Here is a 26,044-nt window from a genome sequence, read left to right on the forward strand (position 1 = left end):
AGGTTTTAAAAAGACTAGGCTCAATTAATATGAGCCAAATGTATATATGTGACATGAAAATATGGCCTGCAGCTAGAGTCCGTGATCTCACTATATATATGCAGGTTTAGACCACATCTCAAGTTTTGTGTATATTTGCGTGTGTCATATTGCATGAGACAGTGACAAACAGGAGGACAAACAGTTTCAACCATTAGTGGTGTTTCTCCTAAAGAAGAGCATGCTTATAGCAAACATGATGTCCGTCTTCAAATGTCTGAAGGACTCTCATTGTGGACTTACTCTGTGCTACATTTTTCAAGCGGAAGTTCGTTGGGGTATTATCATAAACTACAATGAGCGTCTGGTGAAAGAACACTGTGGACCTTTACTCAAGAAAAATGTGCATAAATACAGAATTTCTATGTTATTTCAGGAAATTTACAGATCCTCATCAGGATTGTAGATAAGAACTTCAACTGTACAAGGCAAAGTCTAAGACCAAGTTATAAGGCAGAAAATATTGGTCCCACTTGAGATAGTACTATCTGTAACAGAAAAGTATTTTAGTGAACTTCTTGTCACTAGGGACATCCATGCAGAGACTACATAACCATCTGTTGCAGCTATTATAGAAAACATTTCTCATTTGGGAGACAAACTATACTAAATGATATTGAAGACCCCTTTTTATCTCTAGAATTTAAAGTTGAAGAGCTGAAAGCCTTATTTCCACAAATAACACAAAGATACTTGAATGTATAAATTATTATTACATAGCCTGGAAGTTAGGGTGAGGAGCTGTTCAGTCTTAGTCTTATTAAATTATAAGCTATTTTAAAATCCAGTATTCTAACTGCTCAAGGATTTTATAGTAAATTTGTATATTTTATAATTAAGTTTGTATACATTGTATTAGACTGAGCTTGAGAGGCATGGATCTTATCTTTCTTTCTTGAATGCTTGACATATGTTACTTGCTTAAGAAATACATATTTTAAAAAGGGACAAGTAAATTCCACTTACTTTCCTTAACAACCCAGTGTTTTAGGTAGTATGGTGTCCCTTACACAAATAAAGAGGCTCAGAAATTTCTCCTGTTCTCAGGGTTATACAGAGTTGGAGCATATATCCAGACCTTCTTACTGCCAAGTCTAGGAACCTGTCTGTTATACTAGATGATTCATTCCGTTTGAGTTAGAACTGCTTCAGGGGAAGACTGCTGTGTTATAACCTGCCTATTTTCTAAATGGTGCCTAACCAAAGCGAAGCTCCTGCCTTGATATCATTGCTCCTGACAAGGCTTTTGGCCGGTCCCTGTATTCTCTGATTTTACTTAGTCCTTGCCCTGTCATCCCATAGCTTCCTTTGTGTATCTATTTTTTATTAAGGTAATCCCAAGGATTATATTTTAAAGAGGCAGCATGATTTTTTAGAAAAGGCTCTGAACAGGGAGTTAAGGCTAGTTTTTAGTTCTGATTCTACCAGGCCAACACTACTCTGCAGCCCCAGGCAAATCATTTGATTCAGTACTATAGGAGAGGTCAACTTTGAGAGTAACAGCAGATAACGATTAATAGTGAGTATAAGAGACTTTGATGAAGCAATTTCTAGGAATTTAATTAGCAAAAAGGAAATGTACAATTCTTAAATGGGCAAATTAACTCAAAGTTTATAAGGCACATTTGACTTACTGTGCCTTAAATCTAGTGGCAAAACTGTAGCATCTCATTCAAATACATGCACAGAAGACGCATGTATTCTGTGCATGTATAAAGTAACCTTTGTTCGGTTACTTTATCAAGCATTTGGAAAACAAATGGCTTGGATACTTTTGAGGCATATATGGGCCAAGGACAAATCTAATGATAAGACTCTTAAGTTCTTAGTATCAAAAACTTTCTTACTAAACTTAACAAAATTTATTTCCTTTGAAGCCTAAGTAATATGTTTTTGATAGATATATTAAGACTTGTGGTTTTTTTTCTTAGTTCATATGTAGCTTGTTCTTCACCAGAAAAAAACCTACATCTGTATTGAAATAAATTTATCAGGTTATTTATTCATCCAACAAAAATTTGAGTGACTACTATGTGCTGTATACAAAAGAATAGTGGTGAGAAATAAGATGAAGGTGTTTGTTCTTGTGGTGGTTCCAGATGGGGAATTGTAATGTCCTAGATGTCATTCTTATAAGTTAAAGGGTATTCATTAGATATTTAAGCACAGGACGTCGTGATTGGTTGCAGATAATAGTGCACAGATGATACTTTGAAAGGAAAAACATAGCCTTGCGGTTAGTACTAAAACCTTAGATTCATGACATCAGTCTTCACTGCTTTTGCAGAGTTAATTTTCTAAATGAATTCCACTGAGAAAATTCGATTTGGTTGCTATTTAGCATTGTATTTTATCTTCCAAAGGAAATAATATATTCTGGAAAACTATTATGCATGAACATTAAAACTTGGTGTCAAAATAAATAGGAAACCAAAAATCTTTTTGTTTTTTGTTTGTTTGTATGTTTTTTGAGAGAAAGAGTCATACACTGTTGCCCAGGCTGTAGTGCAGTGGGGCAATCACAGCTCACAGCTCACTGCAGCCTCAACCTCCTGGGCTCAAGAAATCCTCCCTTGTCAGCCTCCCAGGTAGCTAAGACTACAGCTATGTGCCACCATACTAGCTAATTTGAAAAAAAAAATTATGAACACAGGGTCTCACTGTGTTGCTCAAGCTAGTCTCAAATTCAGGCTCAAGTAATCCTCTCACCCTCACCCCGCAAAGTGCTGAGATTATAGCCATGAGCCCCTATACCCTGCTGAAAATCTTATTTTGAAAGTTCATTTTTGAAAAAGTATTAAAGCAGAATAGAGGGAGAAATGAAAAATAAATTTGTTATCCAACTGGAGGAGAGTAAGGAGTGTTTGTTTAGTATTTTAACAAATGGGTTTGCTGTGTTAGGTTCATGAGATACAATGTGGAACAAAGCAGGCAATATGTACCTGAGCCATAAATTGTTACTAGTTACTTTTGAAAGATTGCATATCACATCATAAGGTGTACTAGGCCCCAAATTAAAGTAATATTATTATAAAATATAGTTGGTCTTCAGAAAGCTTAATCTAGCTATAAAATGTGAGAAATTCTTTAAATGAAGGGTGTTCAAAAGATTCCAAGGGGACCAAGGAAGGTTGGGGATGGCTCTTGGCTGGGTGTTGAAAAATGAGTAGGAGCTCATGAAGAGGAGAATGGTGGATGAGTCATATTCTAGTCAAAAGTAACCATGCAACCAGAGGCATGGCATCATAAAAGTAAGTGATATGTTTTGAATACAGCAAAGTAGATTTAGCTAAAGCGTAAGATATGGGAGAAATATTTGGAAGTAGGACTAATGAGCTGACTGGGGGAAAGTAGATAGTTGGGGTTGGAGTGTAGAGAGTCATGCTAGGGTTTTTTAATCTTAACCTGTAAGCAGTGCAGAGCGATCACCAGTGTTTAGTAAGGAGGGTAACATGAGAATATAAGTCAGCCAACAGTGAGTATGTAGACTTGGGGAAAAAAGACACAGGAGAGCAGTTAGGAGCTTATTGTCAAAGTCTGTGTGAGCCTTGAGAACCTGAAAGCAGCCAAAAGAAAGGAATAAATCTTAGAAATATTAGCAATAGAATTAAAAGTCATGGGAACTATTTGAAAATGCAATATGAAGGAAGAGGTAAAGAAAGCATCAAAGACAATTCAGGATTCTAGCTTGGATGATGGCTGGATATTGATATGTAATGAAGGTAAGTAATGGAGGTTAAAAGGAGCCAGTTTCCTGGAAAAAGATGGCGGTCAGGATTTGGACCTGTTGGTGTCAGGTTTGGATACATTGAATTTGAGGTCTGTGTGAGTTATCTGAGCAGGTAGACCCAATAGGCATCAGGGAATTTGGGTCTTTTGCTCAGAAAAAAAAGAATATAAAGATTTGGGAGCCATCAACATTTGAGGTAATACCTATCCAGCAAATTAGTGAGCTAAGGAGAATAAGTATATCTAAAAAATGTTGAAGACAAAACCCTGGAGGACAACATTTTTAAAAGGTGAGGGCATACGTGTTAAGGACTAAAGCTAGGGAGAGACCCAATGAGTTAATAACTGAAGTAAAGGTCAGTAGATGTTGTTATTAGGAAGTTGATAGAGAAGAATTAGAATAACATAGAAATTAAGAAAAAATAATGGAGCTTTATTTGTGGAGTTTTGTGAAGGGCTGAAAGGCTGGGTTAGATACTGTAACTGAATGAATGGAAAAACACTTCTGCTAAATCATTCTGGCTAAAGAAAGGAATAAGAACAACATACTATATGAAAAAGAATGGTCTGAAGTCAGCATCTTCTCTTGCCAGACACTGTTCTTGACATTGGAAATGGAGCAATAAATCCAATAGAGCTTCTTCTGTTATTGAGCTTTCATTCTAGTGAATGAGGAGAAGACAGGGAGGATAACAGTACGCAAATAACTTCATAAAATGTCTATCCCAGTTGCTGTGGAGGAAAGCAGATCAGAGACGGGTTTTTATACAAGTATTACTAAGCAGAGTCCTGAACGAAGTGAGAAGTGATCCCTTAGAAAAATAAACACTGAAGAGCTTGATTTTTATGTGTAAGTAATTTTTTACTTATTGAGTAATCTTTCTGTTCTTTTTTTAGGCACTGTCAGGAGATTTCTAGAGATTCATGGGGAAACCATTGAAAAAGTGGTATTTGCTGTCTCTGATCTTGAAGAGGTATTTTGCTAATTGTTACATTGTTTAAATCTTATTTCTACCTTTAAGCATTTGCCTTTGGCTTATCACTATATACTTACGGGGTTTCCAGCAGACAAATCCTAATTATCTATGTATATATCTGACAGTGGACTTACCATCATTCATTGAAAAAAGACAGTATTGGAAACTAAAAATAAGTCAAGAAGGAGCATTTTATTCGTATTTTTTATGATTAAACTGTTGTCACTGTAAGTGAAATCTTAAAAAGTAGAGTTGTTCTGCTTGGCCCCTGTGTTAGCTCTCAAAGCATCACCTTTAAGCACTGCATGTTTGGGGAGCGTAACTGGAAAACTAACATGCCAGAAAATCTTTGATGTCTGGCTGACCAGGTGACAGCCTAGCCTAGTGGCTGGTACTGTGAGATTTATATATTTTATTATATGTAGTTAGGTTTAGTATATTTCCATTTAATTTCAAGCCATTCTAGAAAATAGTTTATTCTTATCTCATTACACTTTAATTTTAGAGTGCTTTGTCTAATTCAGCTTACAGTATTTCCCAGTTTTGTATCACTGAGCAAGTTACTTAACTTCTCTGCTTCTGTAAAATTGGAATACTAATAGTACCTGTATCCAGTTTTTTGTGATAATTAAATGAGCTAATACATTCATATTAGCTATCTATTGGTGAAGTATGTATTCAAAGCATATGTAGCTACATATAAAATATATATGTACTTTTGAATTTGCTGAAAAAAGGCACATTTACTTTGTTTCATCTTCTTTATTTATGCATAGAGTCTTCCAGTGATCTTTTACTGAGTGTTTAGCATATATCAGGTTTACTATATTAGGTCCTGGGAATACGCCGGTGAAAAAATAATGGTTGTTTGCTCAAGGAGCCTTTATCCTTTAGTGGAGATAGATAATTCAGAGAAGTTAGGATAATTGCAATAAGTGCATTAATGGAGGTATGGGAAGGATAGGACATAACTTTAGCCTGGCATGGGGTTAGGAAATGCTTCCCATAGGAAGTGATACATAAGTTGAAATAATTGTAAAAGGTACATGAGGTTTGCCAAGGGACAGAGGCAAGTGGCAACAGTCATACAAGCCTGAGCAAAGGCATAGAAATAAGATATAGCATAGAGTGTTTAGTATTGCTGTTGCATAAAATGTGAGGCTCACAGTGGCAGCAATGAAAGTTAGATAGGGGTAAGATCACTCAAGGCCTTGTGTCACAAGCTGTGAAATTTAGACTTTATTAATTAAGTCATGGGAAACAAAAGAGCTTTACTCAAATGATGTCATCTACTTTCTGTTTTAGCTGTGTGGAGGATGATTTGGAAAGAGAAAGACTAATGGCAAGAAGAGATAACAGGTGGTAGCAGTACTCCACATGAGAAATGATCAGGCCTGAACAAGGGTACTGGTAGTGTTAACGTTTTAAATATTAGTAAATAAATTCAACTGGAGTTGGTGGTTGATTAAATACATGTGGGAAAAAAGAGTTAAGTGTGACTTCTATTGAATTTTTTTTGGCTTGAATTACTAGATTGCGATAACACCATTGAGATAGAAATAGAAAGTAGGAAAAGTTTTGGAGATGGGTTGAAGACATTATTTTCTGAACACGTTGTCTTAAAGGATCAGAGGATCATCAGGAGCAGAGGCTCAGCAAACTGTTGTGCTCATCAGTTTGAAGCTGAGGAGTGAAGGCCAGTTTAGAGATGTGTCCATTTTCATAGGATAGGATACAAACGAGATATGGCTCCTGCTCTCAGGGAGTTGGCAGACTAATGCTGACACAGCCAGGTAAACAAAGATCACCCTACAGTGTGACAAATACCCTGCTAAAGTATGCCCCACAGTACCATGGCAACTTATCATGACACCTGACCCAGATTTAGAGGAACAGAGAATAAGTCTTTGCCCTCAGTATACTTGGGAAAGTAATCAACACTTAACCATCTTTATAGAAGAATAAACAGATAATGAAAAACAAGTTTATTAGACATTTTAGTAAGAATTTAAACATAGCAAACCTCTTTGTGTGAACTAAATACTGTTGCACAAACATAAAAGATGAAAGAATACTGTCACACATCCTTTTAGTAAAATGGGATTGTCCAGGTTCCTATCACAAAATAGTATGTGATTAAGTTCTTCTTGTTGAATGACTTTCTGAATGAGAATACCAGATTTCTCTTTTGTCTTTAGAAATGTATTGTAGCTCATGACTGTAATCCCAGCACTTGGGGAGACTGAAATGGGTGGATCACCTGAGGTCAATAGTTCAAGACCAGCCTGGCCAATATGGCGAAACCCCGTCTCCACTAAAAATTAAAAAAAAAAAAAAAATTAGCTGGATATGGTGGCAGGCGCCTGTACTTCCAGCTATTAGGGAGGCCGAGACATGAAAATTGCTCGAACCCAGGAAGCAGAGGTTGCAGTGAGTCAAGATTGTGCCACTGACTCCATCCAGGATGACAAAGCAAGATTATGTCTCAAGAAAAGAAAAAAATACATCATCAACAGATTATTGAATTTGAGAGATAATCTAGAATATTGTTGTCTGAAGACTCAGAGTCTGAGACTTCACCTTATACAGTAAATCTTATGATCATCATTAAGAGGGCTGCTGTCTATCTCTTTACATTCATATTTGATTTATTTAATGATTCCAAAATGTTTTCTTCATTTAATTGTCTTCTCTTTAATATTATGGACTGCAAATGAAAAATTCGGAATTCTCAACTCCGTCCAGTAAAGTTAAAAATATGCTACATGCCAGAAAACCATAGAGCAATATCTCTTATGACTAGAGATGCAAAAAATATCAAACCAAATCCAACAGAATATAAAAGAATTGTATACCACCCCAAAGTGGGACTTATTTCAGGAATGCAGGGTTGGTTCAGCATACAAGAATCTGAATCAATGTTATATACCATGTTAATAGAATAAAGTATAAAAACCACAGGACCATCTCAATAGATGTAGAAAAGAACATTGAAAAATTGCAACATTCTTTTTTGATAACAACAGTCAACAAACTAGGAATAAAAGAGAACTTCTTCAACTTGAAAAAGGGCATCTGTGGGAAACCCTTAGCTCACATACTTCATGGTAAAATACTGAAAGCGTTTTGCCTAAGATCAGGAAGAAGACAGAGATTTTCGCTCTTGCCAGTTCTATTCAATATTTTACTAGAGTTACTAGCCAGGGCATTTGGCTAAGAGAAAGAAATAAAAAGCACCCGAACTGAAAAGAACAAAGTAAAAGTACCTTTATTTGCAGACAGCATGATCTTATCAAAAATACTAAAGAGTCCACACACACACACACACACACACACACACACACACACACACACACACACACTAAAACACTGTTAGACCTAATAGAGTTCCACTGGGGTTACAGGATGTAAGATCAATGTACAAAAATAAATTATATGCACGCTAACAATGACCAATCCAGAAACAAAAATTAAGAAAACAATTCTACTTACGGTAACATCAAAAAAATAATGAAATATTTAGAACTAAACTTAAAGATTTGTGCATTTAAAACTGTAAGACCTCTTTGAAAGAAAAATTTAAAAACACAAATAAATGGAAAGACACCTATGTTCACGGATTAAAAGACTTAATGTTGTTAAGATGACTTTACTGACCATTTTCCCTGCATTGTATTACAGACTTAACATAATCCCTATCAAAATCCCAACTTGTTTTTTGCAGAAATTGTCAAGTTGATCCTAAATGTATGATATGCAAGAGACCCAGAATAGTCGAAACAGTCTTGGAATAAAAGAACAACATTGGATGATTCACACTTACCAATTTCAAAACTCACTACAAAGCAGTAATAATCAAGACTGTGGTACTAGCATAAGGATAAGTATATAAGTCAATGGAATCGAATTTCTGACAGTGGTTTCAAGACAATTTAATGAGGAAAAGCATTGTCTTTTCAACAAATGGTATTGGGACTACTGGATATCCACATGCAAAAGAACAAAGTTGGATTCCTACCTTAAACCATATACAAAAATTAACTCAAAAGGAATCTAGGACCTCAATGTAAGAGCTAAAGTTATGAAACTCTTAGAAGAAAGTGTAGATATAAATCTTGCTGATTGTGGGTTAGGCAGTGGTTTATTAGATATGACACCAAAAGTACAAACAGCCAAAATACAAATGGATAAAGTAGACACTCTTATAATTCAACAAAAGACAAGCAAATTTAAAAGTGAACGAACATTTTGAACAGACATGTTTCATGCCTAGGTTTTAATTTACAAAGGTGACTGAGTGAGGAGAAAGAGAGGTCTATGGCAAGAAAGACTGTTTAAAAGAAAGAAAGAAAAGTTTAGTGTTTTTCATAGTTTCTCTAAAAAAGAGAGGCATAGGTGCTATGCAGGGCCACAGGAGGAACACTAGGTTTCAGTCAGGAGGCAGAAGCAGGGGTGTGAGGAAATCCTGAACCAGAGCCTTTATTGGGTTTTCCTTGGGAAAGGCAAGGCAGGGCAGGACTTACAGTTTAGGACTGGCTAGTTTGAATAATTCCATTATTCTGGGCTATAGGAGTAATCTCTAGATTCCTGATACCTGACCTTGGGATGATTTAAACTAGGAGAAATATTTGCTTGGTGTGTCAGAGTTAGGTAAGGAAATAATTAGGGCTGTAGATTTGGGACTGATTGATTGGCATATGCAAGATACGATGTTTACCATCTTTAGGAATTAGCTCTCCCTTACAGGGACAGTCTTCTCAGGCTAAAAAGCTTTTTGAGATGTGAAAACATTATAAAATACAAAAAACGAAAAATTAAACATAATTAACATACATTTCTTTGAAGAAGATATACAGATGGCCAATAAGCACTGTAAAGGTGTTCGACACCATTAGCCATTAGAAAAATACAAGTCAAAAGCACCATGGATACCGCTTACACTCACTAGCATGGTTATAGTTATGAAGGCAGGCAGTAATAACAACTGTTGGTGAGGATATGGAGAAAATGGAACACTCATAGATAGTTAACGGAAATGTGAAAATGGTGCAGCTACTTTGGAAAGCAGTCTGGCAGTTAATGAAAAAGTTAAACATACCATATAATGCAGCAGTTTGACTCGTAGGTATATATAGAAGAGAACTGAAAATACTTCCACACAAAAACTTGTACACAAATATTTGTAGTAGCATCATGCAGAATAGCCAAAAAAGTAGGAACAACTGAAATGTCATCACCTGATGAACTGACAAAATGTGGTGTGCAGGTGTGTGTGTTTATGTGTATATGCATATGTGTTAGAATATCATTCAGCCATAAAAAAGAATGAAGTACTGATAACTGCTACAATGTGGGTCAACCTTGAAAACATCATGCTAAATGAAAGAAATCAGACACAATATGCCACATACTGTATTTCTTTTTTTTTTTTTTTTTTTTTTTTTTTTTTGAGACGGAGTCTCACTCTGTTACCAGGCTGGTGTGGAGTGGCGTATTCTCGGCTCACTGCAACCTCTACCTCAAGGGATTCCGCTGCCTCAGCCTCCTGAGTAGCTGGGACTACAGGTGTGCACCACCATGCCCAGCTAATATTTTGTATTTTAGTAGAGACAGGGTTTCACCATGTTGGCCAGAATGGTCTTGAACTCCTGACCTCGTGATCCACCCGCCTTGGTCTCCCAAAGTGCTGGGATTACAGGTGTGAACCACCACGCCCAGCCCTGTATTCCATTTTTATGAAATGTCTAAAAATAGACAAATTCATAGTGACAGAAAGAAGATTAGTAATTGCTGGGGGTGGGAAAGGAAGGAATGGTGAATGACTGGGTTTTAGAGTGGTAAAAATGTTCTGGAATTAAATAGTGGTGGTGATTATACCCCCTTTGTGAATACTGTATATGAAAAACCACTGAAACTGGGTGTGGTAGTGTACACCTGTAATCCCAGCTACTGGGGAAGTTGAGGTGGGAAAATTGCTTGAGCCCAGAAGTTTGAGACCAGCCTGGGCAGCACAGCAATACCTCATCTCAAAGAAGAAAACAAACCAAAAAAACCACTGAATTGTATACTTCAAAAGGGTGACTTTTATGGTATGTGAATTCTATCTCGATTTTTTTAAAAAAGGCTGTAAAGATGGTATCTCGATTTTTATATAAATGTTTAAAAGATGATGCAGTACTGTGGGCAACACAATATGAAAATGAAAGATAATGATTTGTTGAATGATTTCATTGTCCTAGGTGATTCCATCATTTTTTTTATTATTTTAATTTAGTATTTCTTAGCATAGTTTTTAATAATTGAGTAATTCTACGTAAGGAGAAAACAATTCCTAGGATGATGAAAAAGTAACATGTTTCAAGATATAGGATAAATAAGAGCACTACATGTCTTTAATGTACTGCAGATTTATTAGTCCGTGGACCAATCAATATGGGAATCACAAAATAAGTTTTCTGTTTTTTTAAGTAAAATTAATCTTTGTCCTTTGAACAATTTTTAAGAAAGAACAGACATCATGAAAGAGAAATCCTTCACGAACAGCTCAGAAACAATACCTGTGTTGAATGGACCCTGCTGGCACACTGAGGGTTAAGGAAGTAGCATTTGAGCTAGATCTTGAAGGACTGTTATCATTAGGAAGTGAAGGCAGGGATGGGGACAGGAGTGGCAGGGCTTATGCATTCCAGGTTTAGTGACCTGGAATTGTTAGGATGGGCATTTAACTTGACTAGATAACAATATCCTTATCTTTAACTCAGAAGCTGATTGAGGGTTACAGACAGTAGTACAGGTATTGATCGACTTACAACCTACGCAACTTACGACCATTCGACTTTACGACCACAATCGCTAGCCACGACTGCTCCGTGTCTGGCAGCGCAAACGTTGCCCAGCTGGGCATACGACAGTGCGGACCAGCTTCCAGCAGCACTACCATCTCCGCGTGCACCATTTCAACTGTACATAGAGCCTACTCAACTTACGACCAAATCGTGTTACGAACATTCCACGGTCCCGACCGTGGTCGTAAGTCGAGCACGAACTGTATCTAATCTGAGCTCAGAAGTGGTAAAGTCTATTCTTAATGGAGGTTATCTTCAGAGTGTATGAACAGCACTAAGTAGTGCTGAGGTTTTCTTCGTTGTGTCCTGTTTTTCACAGAATGTCTTGCTTTTCTGACACAGGCTACTTACCAAAAGCTGCTACCTCTGTACTTCCCAAGGTCGTTAAAGGAGGAGAATAGGTCATTGCCATACTTACCTGCAGATATTGGAAATGCAGAAGGGGAGCCTGTGGTACCTGAACGACAGATTAGAATAAGTGAAAAACCTGGTGCTCCAGAAGGTGAGTTCTAGAGTTCTAACTTTTTACATCTCCCTGTTAAGAAGCAGAATAAGGCACCAACCACCAAAGAAGGAAGAAGTTCAGCTTAACCTTTGGAAAGCTCTCTATTAGCATGACACTGCATCAAGACCAGTTTAGAAGTTTTCAAGTTCTATTCTTGAAATTAAAAATAAAATTATAGGTGGATAGATATATGTCAGGTCCGTGTTAGACAGTGGGTGGCTCTGACAATATTCTCACCCATGCAGGACGCTGTTGAGATAGTAAAGTACGTTATTGTCCAGTATTTTAAATGGCTTTCAATATCCTCTAAAAATCATGTTTAACATTAAATACTAAGACAAGAATACTAGAATACTAGAACCATTCATTTGTCTCCTCAGGTTATATGCTGTTGTAGGTTGGAATAGCACGTAGAATGTGTTAGGATGGTAGCCCTTCTGTATCTGCTCTGTGTGGCACCTTGTAGTGATGTTCATGTGTACATATTGAAGGTTGTAAGTCCCTTCTGCAGAAACATACCTCACAGGCTTCAGTGCTGGGACTCAGTCTTGACATCCAGCAGCGTAAGGAATTACTGTGAAATTCCTAGTGTGAACACTTCTTTTAAAAATGAGCACTAAGCCAAAATCTTTAGGAAGCGACTCAAGATTTTTATCACCATTACATAGACTTTCATCAAGTGGCGTGAATTATAAGTGGTTTAGCATCAGAAAATATGAAATGTCTGGAAACCAAACTTTGCTGAAGGGGTACCCTTGCACTTTGGGTGAGCCTCCAGAATAATATATCCTTGAAATAATGCCAAGAGTTATTTAGACATCCTCATGCCTGTGACTACCATAAAATTTTTCTTTCATAAAATTCATTTGATGTGATAATTATGATGAACAGCAAAACCTCTGAGTGCTGGACAGTCAATAAGACTAACTCATTTGCTAAAAGATTCTCTGCCTTCCACCATTCCCAGAGTGTGTGATTTGCATTCATATCTCAGAAAATACTTCTATGTTACAGGCCTTAGTGTTCTTAAATATTTTCAAATAGAATGTTAAATCTGTTAAAATATATATAACCAAGCTTTACTTGAGGGTTGTTTTTAATTAAAGCAGGCCCTTCCGAGCTATTGGCCTGTCAGTTTGAGGAGCAGTGAAGTAGACGTGGGGAAATTCCAGCTGATTGTCCACCGGGTTGGAATTCAAGTGCGGGCAATGCCTTGGGAGGTTCCCCATGGTACAAGGTTTGTTTTGTTTTGTTTTTCTTAACAGATCTACCAAGGCATAAGAGATAATCTGTTCTCAAGAGACCGGTTTCTGCTAATCCAACTCATAGTGGTTGTGTGGATAGATTAGAAAGCTAATGTATTAGTGTGTAGTGAGAACTATAACTCTTATGGACCAAAATAACTGTGTTAGGACCAGTGTAGAAAACCAGGATGCTAAATTATAACTGAAATATCTCTTAAGGAATGTGGATTATACTCTGTGATCCTGGTCCATTCATCTTGGGGGATGTTAGCTGACAGAAGGGCTGGGGTTCATGCAATCAAATGCTTTCTCCTTCAACAGTGTTGAATAAACCTTCCCGAATGCTTGTTTTTTATGCTTATTTTTTTTGTCAGATGCTGTGCAATGAGCCATCTTTAGGGCCAAATACAATCTAATTACTTCTGTCTTTTTATGTGTGACCCAGGTCACCCTGATTTGATTTCACATACTGCTAAAACCTTTGTCACACATGGACATGCAGTTTCTTTCATTATTTCAGTTTTACAAATGCCTAAATCCAATGACAATTTTGTTCTCAAAAATAACCTTAACCCCACTTTTTTTTAGTTACCTCACTATCATCCCTACTGCAGCATTCACAATGTGTTTCATTTACTGTCTAGTTTTAGCCCAAGCTCTCTATTGATAGAAGCCTTTTTGTTACAGATAACCAAGAAGAGGAGGATGAAGGCTTGGGAGTTGATCTATCTTTCATTGGCTCTCATGCTTTTGCTCGAATGGAAGGAGATATTGACAAGCAAAGAAAACTGATCCTTCAGGGACAGTTATCAGAGGCAGCTCTGCAGAAGCAGCATCAAAGAAAGTAAGACAACCGTTCAGAACTGTTAGACACATAAGAATATCAGAAACAAGAAAGGGACCTTACATGTGATGCGTGAGCTACATCTATACATAATGCATTCCCATTTATTTTTTATGACAATCAGTGAGGAAGATACCATCCCCATTTTGGAGGGGCAAACACTCAAAGTTAAGAAAGTTATCAGTGGCCACAGTTAACATATGGCGAAATGGGTATTCAGATACATGTCTGATTTCAGAGCTCCTACCGTGTGTACTGTAACTGTAGTGCCTCCATGCAAGGTTTACATTTCAAAAGGAGAAATTAGGAAAAGGGAAAGGCAGTTACAAAGCATTTACTTAGCTCTACTTTATAATTAAAGGAAAATCTACAGTTTAACTAAATTTAAAAGAGCATAATTTCTCCCTGACTTATCCCAAAGACCTTTATAAGACATCCAAACCAGTTCTTCCATATTCTTCTAAATCTGGAACAGATACCACCTCCTGTATGCTTTTTTTCATACCCTGTATTCACCCAGAGCATAGCATAGCGTTTTTTATGCTGTAATGTAATGATGTCTGCATGCTGTCTGTCTCCACTGATAAAGTGGGAGTTGGACTACATGATCTCTGGAGTCCCTTACAGAATTAGTATTTTGTGTCTCCTCAATTCCTGGTCTTCCTTTACTGTATTCTGATTTTTATTTAAAAAAACGAAAGCGGGCCGGGCGCGGTGGCTCAAGCCTGTAATCCCAGCACTTTGGGAGGCCGAGGCGGGTGGATCACGAGGTCAAGAGATCGAGACCATCCTGGTCAACATGGTGAAACCCCGTCTCCACTAAAAATACAAAAAACTAGCTGGGCGTGGTGGCGCGTGCCTGTAATCCCAGCTACTCAGGAGGCTGAGGCAGGAGAATTGCCTGAACCCAGGAGGCGGAGGTTGCGGTGAGCTGAGATCGCGCCATTGCACTCCAGCCTGGGTAACAAGAGCGAAACTCCGTCTCAAAAAAAAAAAAAAAAAACAAAAAAAACGAAAGCATGTGAGCCACTAGGGGGCACCAAGGAACAGCTTTTCCAAAGGAGGCAGCCACAGCCAAATACTACTTTCAGTGGTTTTTAAACTTGGCTATATGTGTAAGACTCATCGGATGGACATTTTTCATTAATTACAGTGTCTGGGCTCCTCACATGACTGAGATCTAGGACTTCTTAAGTATCAAGTCTCCTTAGCACTCTTACAAATTGTTGAGGACCCCAGAGAGCTTATGTTTACATGGGTTATGTCTATCAATGTTTATCACATGAGAAAGTATTTATTTTTAAATAACTTTTTAAATTTAATGAAAAAGATAGTGTTTTGCATTTTCTAATTTTGCAAATCATTTAATGTTTGACTTAATCGAAGATGGCTGGATTCTCATATCAGCATTCAAACTGCTGCAGTAAGTTGTTTTGACTAAAGTATATGAAGAAAACCTGACCTCACTGGGATTATAATTGGAAAATGGAGGAACATTTTAACAGCCTTTTAAAATAATTGGGATATTCTTCTTTGATACTATACCAGAATTTGATACTGTTTTAAAATACAGTTGTCATGTAGAATCTCACACTGTATCCATGAATTTTTGAATTCTATTATATTAAAATGTGTTGTTCTATTCTGTACTTTGAACAAATTTGATAATAAGAATTTATAGCATGACTTTATAACATAATATATTGGCTTTTTGGAAAGTGTTGATTCATTGAATTATTTGGAGCTCCAAATATTGACACATTTCTTTATACAGTATCAAAAAATTATATCTGTTAGTATCAGTTGTATAGTATCACCAATCGCATCAGAAAAGTAATATTAGGAATGATCAAGCTTCTGATGACAATAAAAATGTTTCTAATATATATAAAGCTCAAGTTTTATCATTGGCACCAAATACTGTTGGTTTTCTTGAAATGTCAGGGTCACTGTATTCATTTTTGGGAAAACACCTGCCAGATTTTCATGTTGAATAACTATTTTTTTTATCTGCTAGTCATTCTTTGAAGTAAATATGTTATTGCATGAAAAAAAGCAACCTCACACTTCAGTATGCCAAAGTACTTTATATGTTCTTCCCATTTTGTCTTGCATTAATTTTAAAAGATGGATTCTCAAGCCAATCTAATAAAATTGATAATTTTTACTTCTCCATTGAAGATATTCTTAAATGCAACTGGCCTTTTTTGTTTATTGGTGCCACTGTCTTGATTTGTGGTAAGGCTATTATGAGCTGTTTTTACCCATCAGTTGCTTTTGCACTATTAGTGCGAATGTCTATATAGTGAAAAATGGAAATGATGTTATTACAAAAATAATTTTGAACTTACAACCTCCTGAAGACATTTCAGGAACTCTTTAGAAGCCTACAGACTACACTTTGGGAATCACTGATCTGTGGTCTCTCACCGATAGTTGGAAGGAATTTTGGTGATCATTTGTTAATAGTTTTCCAAAGTGGAATCATCACTCCATCAACATTAGAATCACTAAGAGTGCTTGTTAAAAATCTGTATCCCACACCAAACTTCCAGTATCAAACTTCTTGTCCTCCATGGAAAGGACTCAGAAATCTTTCTGAAGTTTCTTAGATGATTCTTTATGGCCCTAAATCACTGACCTAGTGTGACCCCATTATGTTACATGAGGTAAATTGTGGCTTGCCCACAGTTACAGCTACTTAAGGAAGATCCTTGGGTGTAGCCTCTGCAGCCTATCTCCCTTCCCTACCATCACCTTCAACCCACTTACACAAGCCAACTTCGGAGAGATGGGAAAGAACTAGAGACTTTTTATATTCACATACAAAGAACTACCTGATTATCACCTTTCTCAAAACAACCTGTTCTCTTCTGCCCATTTTCACTCTCACATACACACATACAAACTTATACACTACATACGTAACTCATTTCTCCGTAAACTGGTACAGATATCTGAAAGTTTTAAGTTTGTCTTTGGGCTGGTTGCTTTCTTTTTTCCTCCCCTAAGTGAGTTGACTAGTTTTAATTAGTAACTATTAGTTTATGAAATGAATTTATATTCACTGATCCCACACTTTCTGGAAAGTAGTCTTATGGCATGTAAAGCGTTGTCCTTTGTATTGGTAGATGGCCTTGATCTTGAGAGTCAATTTTGTGGCACAGTTGACTTTTTCCATTTTGTTTAGGAAATGAACACTTATTCTACAAGATAGTATTGTAGTTACAAGTTCACAGAGATAAAGTACTCCCCATCTTCTGGAAATCCATGAATGAGCCACGCTACCTTCAGTTGTCAGAGGTATTGAGGCAGAAGTTCAGAACTGCAGTCAGGCTGTATGAACACATAGTTGCAGGTTTGGAGAATAGGATAGCCTATGGCTTCCAAAGTTGTTTGCTTGAGTAAGGAGCTGTGTCTGAACGAAAGATTTTTCTGATTTCCCATTTATGTGTCCAGTGTCTGTGATGATTGAAGATGAGGTCTTCCCTTCATCCATAAAGCAGAATACTTCAGAGTGTTGTTAAAAACTTTAGACAAAATAAACTTAATGGAGTTTATTTGAGCAAAGAAGGATTCACAAATCAGATAGCACTCAAAACCAGAAGCGGTTCAGAGAACTTCAGTTGAGCAGCGTGAGCCAGAGACTTTTATAGGCTGACTGCAGAAGCAAAGTAAAGGAATTACTTGATTGGCTGTAGCTAAGTGTTTGCCTTATTTGGGTATGATGCAGCTAGTTTTACATTTGTGATTGGCTGAAACTCAGTTTACTTGCTTTTTGTTTGTTTGTTTGTTTGTTTCCAAAATTAATCAGTTACAAGGGATTTCTTTAAGTTAAATTTTGGTCTGGTTGTGTAAGGGTTCCTGGTGTGGAAGCAACCCTAAGCTAATTGGCCTCCATCTCTTTTGTTTTAACAGTAATAATAGCAGTTCTCAAAAGTATGGTCCAGAGAGGAACCTGATACTCTTGTTTTCTTCTCAAAAATGTGCTCCAGGAAACCTATACGCTGTTTTTTATAATGTGGTCAGGCATGGTGGCTCCTGCCTGTAATTCCAGCACATTAGGAGGCCAACATGGGTAGATTGCTTGAGTCTAGTAGTTCAAGAAACCCTGTCTCTCCAAAAAAAAAATAAAAAATTAACCACACATGCTCATGCATGCCTATATTCCCAACTACGCAGGAGGGTGTGGAGCTCAGGAGGTGATGGAGGTTGCAGTGAGCTGTGATCGCACCACTGCACTCCTGCCTGGGCGAAAGAGAGAGACTCTGTCTCAAAAAAAAAAAAAAAAAAAAAAAAAATTCACAATGTTACTGAGACTTATTTTCCTTCTTCATTCACATTTTCTCACAGTGTTCAGTGGAGTTTTCTGGAGGTCACTCAGTATGTGATATTGCAGTAAATTAAATGCATATGCACATATGAGAATCTAGCAGAAATTAAAGAGATTTGCAAGTTAAAGAATACAACTATTTTCTCCAAATAAGTCTTTAAAAAAAAAGTTATGTTCACAAAATAGGTTTTTTATTGTTTTTAAATTAATATTTTAAAAATTTCTCTTTTTATTTTTAATATGAGAACTGGTAGATACAAATCACAAACAAAAGATGTTTAAGGTCCTCAATAATTTATAAAAACATAAAAAGTCTCCATTTTATACGGATATTTGTTGATCCTGAGACCAAAAAGTTTTAGAATTGATGGCTATTTGTTGAGGAGTTTATGATATAACTAAGCTGTAAGTCATCTGTTTCCATGCTCAGCCATATTTGAGATTGTAGGTTATAGTTTTTAAAACTTCTTTCTCTTGGTCTTTCTAAATCAGGCTTTTATTTTCACATATTGAGTGTGGCTTCTGTTGATTATGTTAATTAGTTGAACAACTGTTGATTTTTTTTTTTTAACATTTTTAAAGTAAGTAGGTTTTTAGTTAGTAAATGTCTTTCTGAAAGCTTTCAGTTCTTCCATCAGTAACAAAACTAAAGGTCACATGGATTGGCAATGGTTTTATGTCACTCCTGTAGCATTGCCCTTAGCACCTCAATATCTCTTCAAAATAATTGTTTTTAACGTTTGAAAAATTAGACATGATTTCTAATACAGGTCTGTTTTCCAGTTGTGATTCTGATTTGGGTGAATCATGAGGTAGAACTTGGTTTGCCTAAAATATTAGGAACCTAGATACTCTTTAAAAATACTGCTTTGAAACTCTTCGTTAATTTACAGGGATATTTTCTTTCCTTAATTTTATTAGTGTTACTTGGTTGGCTTAAGATTCAATTGCCTGTGACTCTTAGGTCATTTTTCTCAACAAAATCATTATCTTGTTCATTATTAAATATTTATTAGACCTTTACTAATGTGCCAAATGTTGTGCTGGATACTAAATAAAGCGGCAAGCAAGACAGATATAGCACCCACCTGCATGGAGCTTAGGGTCTTTTAGAGGAGAAGAATGTTAATTAGTATCTTAATAATTGTTTAAGTTACAGTACAGGGTGCAATAAAACGATACAGCAAGGATCTTAACTAAATCTGGGATGTGTCCGTTGTATACGATCCAGGAAAGCATCTGTTAATTCCAAAGACAGAATTTTCCCTGTGCTATTGATTTTACACAGATGGGTTAGTTATTAGTCTTTTAAGAATGATATAGTTTAAATTTTCTTCGTCATTCAGCTGTTGGCTGTACAGGTGGATGGTAATTTATTAACTGGAAGAAATTGGCTTATATTAGCTTTGTGAAAACAGTGTCCAACCTCAGCTGATTGCAACCCTTTGAAAAACTAATCAGTATTTCTGCCTTTAGAGCATTCTAGTGACTCCTTTTTCTGCCATTTTGTCACATTTTGTGTGATTATTTATCCATGATTATTATATTTACCCATAAAGTAATAGAATTTTATTTGGAATAAGAAAATATTTTATATAGGATATTTAGGAAATATCCTGTAGGAAACCAAGAAACTTTCGAGTTCATATTTTCCTTTTAGCTTTGTTTTGATTTTTTAGATTGGAACAAAAGATTGCATGTCTTTATTTAAACAAAACAGAACACTATAGCAAAAAGTGAGGTGCTGTTTATAAGAAATGTAATAGAAAACATGAAATTTTCTTTGAATAATGAAGTTTAGAAAAAAGAAGGAAAGCATTGTCTATTGAGTGAGAAGATAAGAGTGCTTTTACTCTTTCTTCCCAATGGTTGATTTTTTAAAATTATGACTAAATAATCAAACTTACACAATCTGTAGTGGGAATGGCAGAGACTTAATTAGAATAAAGAAGAAACCTGACGAAGATTGCAATCATGAGTTGTTGCATGGTCCTTAGAAACCAGAACAGGACCAGCGTCTCAATAGTGATTCTAACCTTTTCATCAACCCTTTAAGAATCGGATGTAAGCTATAAACCTTCTCCCCACAAATATGTTCATATATATTTTGCCAGCTAAAATCTATTTTTGGATCTCAAGTTGTTAATCACCAATCAAGGTTTAAAACATCTTAGAGTTTATACTATTTCTGTGTTCATACTATGGACAAATCAATTTTAGATAGATTAAGGACTTAAATTTTTTTTAATTTTGAAACTTGTGGAAGAAGTTATAGGTTAATATCCTTCAAACCTTAGAGAAAGGGAAGATTTTAAAAGACATAAAAAGCATTGACTACTAAAGAAAAAAATCGTTTTGAGTATATTAAAATTAAGAACTTTAGAAAGTAGAGTCAAGCATAAACAAAGTGAAAAGCAAGTTATGAAATGGGAGCAGAGATTCACAAAACACACAGCTGGCAAATGATTAGCCTCAATGTGTAAAGAGCAACAACTTGGTGAGAAACGATCAAACAACCCAATAAAAAAATGGAAAAATATAGGAACAGGCATCTCATAGAAAGAGTCAAGTCAACATGAGCAGAATCTCAACCTCGTTACTGATGAGCGAAATGCTTTACCATTTCTAACCTATCCCAACTGACAAGCACTAAAACATCTGACAGTAGCAAGTGTTGATGAGGACAGGGATCCACGGAATCTCATATGCTGCTCATAGAAGTATAATTTGGTGCAATGTTTTGGAAAAGAGGTTTGTCCTTATCTCCTAGAGTTAAACATTCCCTGTAACCTAGCATTTCCATTCATTGGTATCTACTCAAGAGAAATAGTGCGCATGTATACCAGGAGGCATGCAAAACAAGCTGATCGTAGCCCTCTTCACAATAGCAAAACCCTGGGAACAGCTGAAACACCCATCCATGAGAGAGTGAATGAAAAAAATCTCTAGTTTTTATCTAGTATGAATACATGGTGTGTACAGATTAAGTATGCCATATCCAAAATTCTTGGGACCAGAAGTGTTTCAGATTTCTGATTTTTTCTGATTTTGAAATATTTGTATTATACTTACTAATTGAACATCCCAAATCCCAAAAATCTAAACTCCAAAATGTTCCAAGGAGCATTTTTTATTTTTGTCATGTTGGCACCCAAAGTTTTGGATTTTGGAGCATTTCAGATTTTGTATTTTTGGATTTGGGATGCTCAATCTGTAATTGTCCAAATCAGTCAACAACATTGAAATCCAGTGATATGGGTGAATGTTAGCAATATGCTAAGTCAAAAACGTAAGACCCAAGAGATTACATATACCATGATAAGCTTTTTTTAATAATTAAAAACAACCAAAAAATAATGTCTTACATTGACTACATGTAGATGAATTTAAAACAACATAAAAAGGAAAACAATAAATGATTAACTTGGAATTCCAGATAACCGTGGGAAGTAACATGGGATTAGATAAAGGTTATTTTGAAAGTGCTAATTTTTGTTATAGTGGTAGATTTTAGGGTGCTTATTACTTCATTAAAGATAAATAATTATATAACTAGTCTTCTAAGTGGACTATGCATATACCAGTTATGCGAGTGTTTTGAATCAAGGATGATTTATTCCATTTTGTACACCTGAGTTCCAATTTTAAGAAAATTTTTTTCCAAGTTCATCGAATATAGATAGATATAGATATTGAGTGTCAGGAATTACCCTAGGGACTGGCTGGAAATACAGAGACAGGTATGACATAGTCTCTATTTGGTGGTATAATGTAATAGAAATAGCCATTCTACTAAGCGTGTGAAGTCTTACGCTGAACATGGTGGAAGTCTTTGGTGATACAAAGAAGGGAGCAGTTGTTTCTACAACATATCTAGAATTTGCCTCCACTCCACTCCCTCTCACCCCACCTCCTAGCCCACCACAATTCCCTTCTCAGCATACGTATTTGACTGATAGAGTATTTAGACTTCTGGTGGGTTGCCTGTCTCATTCTATCTTATTACAAAGTTAATTTTCTTTGTACTGTAACATGTCTTTCTCATATATACAACTTTAAACTCTTTGAAGTCATGAGCGTTTTTAAAATTCCTCTCAGGCCCCAAAATACCTTGCATAATACTCATGTTGATTATTTAATTTAGCAAAGAATTTAGTACCTATGATGATACAAACACTGCATTTATTCAATAAATCTTTGAAAAATGACCCAATGGATACATGAACAGAGTATAGAAGTTAATAGGTATTAATCAAATTCCTGTTTATTGCTTTGTGCTAGGACCTATGGTGCTCATATAATGTAATATATATTTTGCTGTTTAGTCTCATTATGGGGATGACTTCAACAATTAGAAAATATAGAATGATTTAAAAAACAAAATAAACTTCCTACTTTTATTCTTCACTCCAACATTTTTGATGTCATAATTTACATTTTTGTATTATTTTTGTCTTTTAACAAATTATTGTTGCTATTATTTTTATAATAGTTTTGTCTTTTAACCTTCATACTGAAGATATAAGACAGTATGTTAAGGGAAGTAACCAAGCACAGAAAAATTAATATAGCCTGATCTCACTTAATTGTGGAACCTAAAAAAACAACTCAGAGAAACAGAGAATAAAGTGGTTATCGGGGTCTGGAGGTATTAGGATGGGATTGGGGAGATTTTAGTCAAATAATACAAAATTTCAGTTAGATGGTAGGAATCAGAGATTTACTATACAATATTGTGACTATAGTTAATAACAATGTGTTGTATACTCAAAAATTGCTAAGAGAATATATTTTAAGTGTTCTCACCAAAAGAAATAAAGATGTGAGGTTAGCCATTTTACAATGTACCTCATGTACATTATCTGTCAAAGAAAATAATTTAAGTAAAAAAAATAGAATTTTGATTTAGTGTAAATAGGAAATGACTGAAAATATGGAATAGTGCATATGATTTAGGGAGAACTACAATAAATATAGGCATTTTCTTGACTTTGAAATTATATTTTAAAACAAAACTAAAAGCTGCTGTCTCTGACTTTTCACTTTGCATAGATTGGTAATTTGAGAAGGCAGTCTATAGAACTAAAGCAGTACCACTATGTTTTTCACAAGCAGTAACAATTTCTGTGAAACTAGCAAACGTGTCACTTGTTGATTTCAGTCTGTATGTGATAGAATTCCCATTAAATATTTTTGGTTGAGTAATTGTACTTTATAACTGAAAGATGTTCCTCCCATATGAACACCATTTTGCAAATGAGGAAACTGAAATCTATAAAGGTAAAAAGACTTTAGTAAATTTGCACCGAAAGCAGTAGGACTAGAAGCCAAATCTCCCCTCTCCTAGTTAAGCTTTTTGTTGTTGTTGTTACTGTATGTTGCCATATGTGATCTACACACTTCAGAGCTGCTTTTCATACATTTAGATATCTTGAAAGCTTTTTCACTGTCAAGTAAGTGGCACTTTTAATTTCAAGAAATTAATATGATGTAGTAGAAAAAGCGCTGACCTTTCCAGAAATCCAGAGACCTGAGTGCAACTTCAAATTCAGCTCTACCATTTAATAGGCTGGGAAGTCTGAGATGAACTTGACCATTAATCTTTTGGATGTCATTTCCATCTGCAGAATCTTTACTGTCTCTTCCAGCTTTAACATCTCTTAGCCAAAAGCCAAACCACAGTCCATATGATCTGGTCTGTGGGATATCAGAACAACTAGTTTGATTAACTGATGGTTAAATATGCCAGGGCTTCCCAGATAAATTTACCCAACTCCTTTGTGATCCCACATAATATGTACAGCACTTGCCTGTTTTTCCCCTCAAAAGTGAACTTCTTGAGGGAGGCAACCATGTCCTTTCATGATCGTATTCTCCGTAACTATCACAGAGTAGGCACGCAAATCTTCGTTGAATGAGAGAGCATCTGTTTTGGAGAACTGCCATTGCTTTAGGCTTTCTCTATGCATGTTTTTAGTAAAGGAAAATAGTAGTATTTTAAAACAAGGTTAGTTTGAATACTTGGTATCTTAGCCATTTACCTATACAATCTTCATTTGATCATAAAGATTTTTAAAATGATGAACACCTTCCTTTCTCAATAATTCATCTATGTTTATTTTATGAATAACATGTAGTAAAGAGTCTACATGGTTTAATGCTTCTTTAACTCATTCCTCATAATTCTAATGAAACATATATTTGAAAATTTTTAGGGTCAGGGAACGGTATTAAAAATTGGTCCCATTTGTAAATTTAATTTCCAAGGGTTTATTAATGATTATATCTTTTATTTTTCTAGTTATAATCGCTGGTTATGTCAAGCAAGATCTGAGGATCTATCTGATATTGCTTCTCTAAAAGCCTTATACCAAACAGGTGAGCTTAAATATATGGTAACTTATTCTTTCACTAATTAAGGTTCCTCTACCAAGCATGCTATTTGAGAATTTAATTTTCTCTGATTTCATTTATTGTATCTATAAAATGAACAAAATAGTTTTATACTAATGAAGATAGTTTTACTTGTCATCAAGATCTTAAAAATAACATCCAAATCTATAAAATTTTCAACTTATAATTCAGCATTGGCCAACTTTCTTTCATGATAGTGTCTCTCTTCTTTTAAAAAATGTTTCTGCTTTTATAAGTACCATATACTTGCTATTACAAAATTCAAACCTTATGTAAATATATGATGGAGACAGTGAAAGTTCCCAGATTGCCACTCCTTCTCCATTCTATTTCTTTTTCAGACAGTACTTTTTAGTAATTTTCAGATTTGAGTGCTATTTAGTTTTTCCTGGATCACTAATGTCATTATAAGTTGAAGTGAGTTTAAGCAAAAAGCTATTTATAAAAAGGTTTGGAGGGCTGGGCATAGTGACTCATACCTGGAATTACAGGTGGAGACAGGGACTTGGAATTCAATACCAGACTTTGGTATTTGGCAGGTGGAGACAGGAGGATCATTTGGGACTTGGAATTCAATACCAGACTGGGCAAAATAGTGAGACCCCATCTCTACAAAAAAAAAGTGAAAAAATTAGCCAGGTGTGGTGATACATGCCAGTAGTCCCAGCTACTTTGGAGGGTAAGATGGGAAGATAGCTTGATGCCAGGAGTTGGAGATGGAGGCTACAGTGAGCTATGATCACACCACTGTCCCAGCCTGGGTGACAGAGCAAGTTCCTGTCTCTAGAAAATAATAAAATATTTTAAAAGACCTTTGGCTGTTTGTTCTTGATTTAAAATATTTAAGAAGTCTTCTCTTAAAAAGACAATGATCAGGCCAGGCGTGGTGGCTCACACCTATAATTCCAGCACTTTGGGAGGCTGAGGCAGATGGATCACTGGAGGTCAGAAGTTCAAGACCAGCCTGACCAACATGGTGAAACCCTGTCTTTTTTTAAAAAATAATAATAATAAAAAAGGACAATAATCAAAACTTCATGAAGCTTTTTTAGAAAAGGTGTTGTTACCTGCAAAGTAAAAAAAAAAAAAAAAATTGGAAGATTAAATTTCAGCA

At 35.8% G+C, this 26,044-nt stretch overlaps 1 protein-coding gene across 3 annotated transcripts in view; it reads left to right on the plus strand.

Annotated features, from left to right (window-relative positions):
- GDAP2 (ganglioside induced differentiation associated protein 2) overlaps positions 1-26,044 on the plus strand; it is a 93,697-nt gene that overhangs the window by 20,492 nt on the left and 47,161 nt on the right. For all 3 annotated transcript variants that reach the window (XM_074381194.1, XM_003933529.4, XM_010344070.3), the window contains exons 6-9: positions 4,666-4,742; positions 11,933-12,092; positions 14,027-14,183; positions 24,818-24,894. In XM_074381194.1, the coding sequence (XP_074237295.1) occupies positions 4,666-4,742; positions 11,933-12,092; positions 14,027-14,183; positions 24,818-24,894 (471 nt within the window). The remainder of the gene's footprint in view (positions 1-4,665; positions 4,743-11,932; positions 12,093-14,026; positions 14,184-24,817; positions 24,895-26,044) is intronic.

Source organism: Saimiri boliviensis, chromosome 11 (assembly GCF_048565385.1).
Source record: "Saimiri boliviensis isolate mSaiBol1 chromosome 11, mSaiBol1.pri, whole genome shotgun sequence".
Classification (NCBI taxonomy): Eukaryota; Metazoa; Chordata; class Mammalia; order Primates; family Cebidae; genus Saimiri; species Saimiri boliviensis.